Source organism: Panulirus ornatus, chromosome 11 (genome assembly GCF_036320965.1).
Source record: "Panulirus ornatus isolate Po-2019 chromosome 11, ASM3632096v1, whole genome shotgun sequence".
Taxonomy (NCBI): Eukaryota; Metazoa; Arthropoda; class Malacostraca; order Decapoda; family Palinuridae; genus Panulirus; species Panulirus ornatus.
Window position 1 is genome coordinate 26,748,148 of NC_092234.1, and position 1,483 is coordinate 26,749,630.

Consider the following 1,483-nt stretch of genomic DNA (forward strand, 5'->3'; position numbering starts at 1 on the left):
AAGATCCCATAATGGCAAAGTTGGGTTGTGGATACTGGACGAAGCTTACTGGAACAGCCCGGCACCAAGTGCTGTCCTCTGAGCCTCCCTGCTCAGCACTGGCATCTGGAGCAGCCTTGGCTCGACCAGGGAAAGGTCTGTGAAGCCACTATATAATGATGCCAGTCCCACTGCCACACCACATTGCTAGGCGCCACTTGTCTAACTTCCCTCACCCAACTTCCTCCTTACAATGCCGACTTCCATGGTGCTAGTCATCCTGTGTAAGTATTATGAGCATGGTCACAATCACCTGTAGGAGGGCCGTTAATGAAATAAGTCAAAAACCCGGGGAGTCTGATAAGATTCTGATGGGAAAAGTTACTGATTCCGTTACGATGATATAATTTGATATATAATAAAAAAGTGAAACGTTTGATCAACCTTAAATGAAGAGAAGGAAAGTTGGAGGTTATGTATTACATATTTCTTTTTAAATACATTATCATTATAATTTTCTACCCAAACTGAAATTCCTCAGTTATTACCAACATTGACTTCCTGCTGAATCCTTCTAGCCCTAGTGGGAGCCACATACGCTCAGGAGGGATATAATGTGCCGCCTCCTCCTCCTTCCGGATATTCGTATGGCACTCCGGACCTGAGGGCAGCGGCCTCCACTTTAGAGGCCCAGGACGACCCCATAGCCGTCCTGGCCGCCAACATCCCCGGCGGCGGCGTTGCCGGCCAGGACTACCCGATCCTGGCCTCTGTGCCCGACACCGGCTTCTCCTGCGAGGATCAGCAGTTCCCGGGTTACTACGCCGACACCGCCGACGAGGCCGGCTGCCAGGTCTTCCACATCTGTCAGTTGGACGGCCGCCTCGACTCCTTCCTATGTCCCAACGGCACCGTGTTCAACCAGCAGTACTTCGTGTGCGACTGGTGGTACAACGTGGACTGTTCCGCCTCAGAGCAATACTTCGATCTCAACTCTGAGATCGGTAGGATTCCTGAAGACGCTGCCGCCTCCCTCCGAAGTGGGACTGTGGCCCCCAGCCAGCTATATGGCCCCCCTGAAGTACTTTCAGCCCCATCACAACGTTACAATCAACAAAGGCTGTTATGATTTTAGAATTGGTTGTTATGATGCCTCTTTCTTTCCTCGAACAACTAAGCTGTGGATTCTCTTCGTTCTTTTGTCTTTCCCTCTTCATATAACTTTCTTCCTTCACAAATAAATCTACAAACACAATCTACTTTCTTTTCCTTTGACTTTTGTGTTTCACACAAGATGGTCTTGACCTGGGCATGTTTTACCCGTGCCATTTCAGTCATTATAAAAAAGAAAAGTAGGTTCTAACCCAGCTTTAGCCCCACCACAGCAGGCTTCACACTCTTCGTACGAACCACCACATAATGGCACCCAGGTAAGTTATCATCACGGAATCTTTCCTGCAAACTGTGGTATATAACTTGAGCATAGCATAAGGTTGTAAACTAC

At 48.5% G+C, this 1,483-nt stretch overlaps 1 protein-coding gene across 1 annotated transcript; it reads left to right on the forward strand.

The window, feature by feature from the left end:
- Positions 1–11: 11 nt before the first annotated feature.
- Positions 12–1,108, forward strand: LOC139751136 (uncharacterized). Its single transcript, XM_071666235.1, has 2 exons — positions 12–135; positions 552–1,108. The coding sequence occupies exons 1-2, from the start codon at positions 12–14 to the stop codon at positions 1,106–1,108; spliced, it is 681 nt and encodes a 226-aa protein (XP_071522336.1).
- Positions 1,109–1,483: the final 375 nt, after the last annotated feature.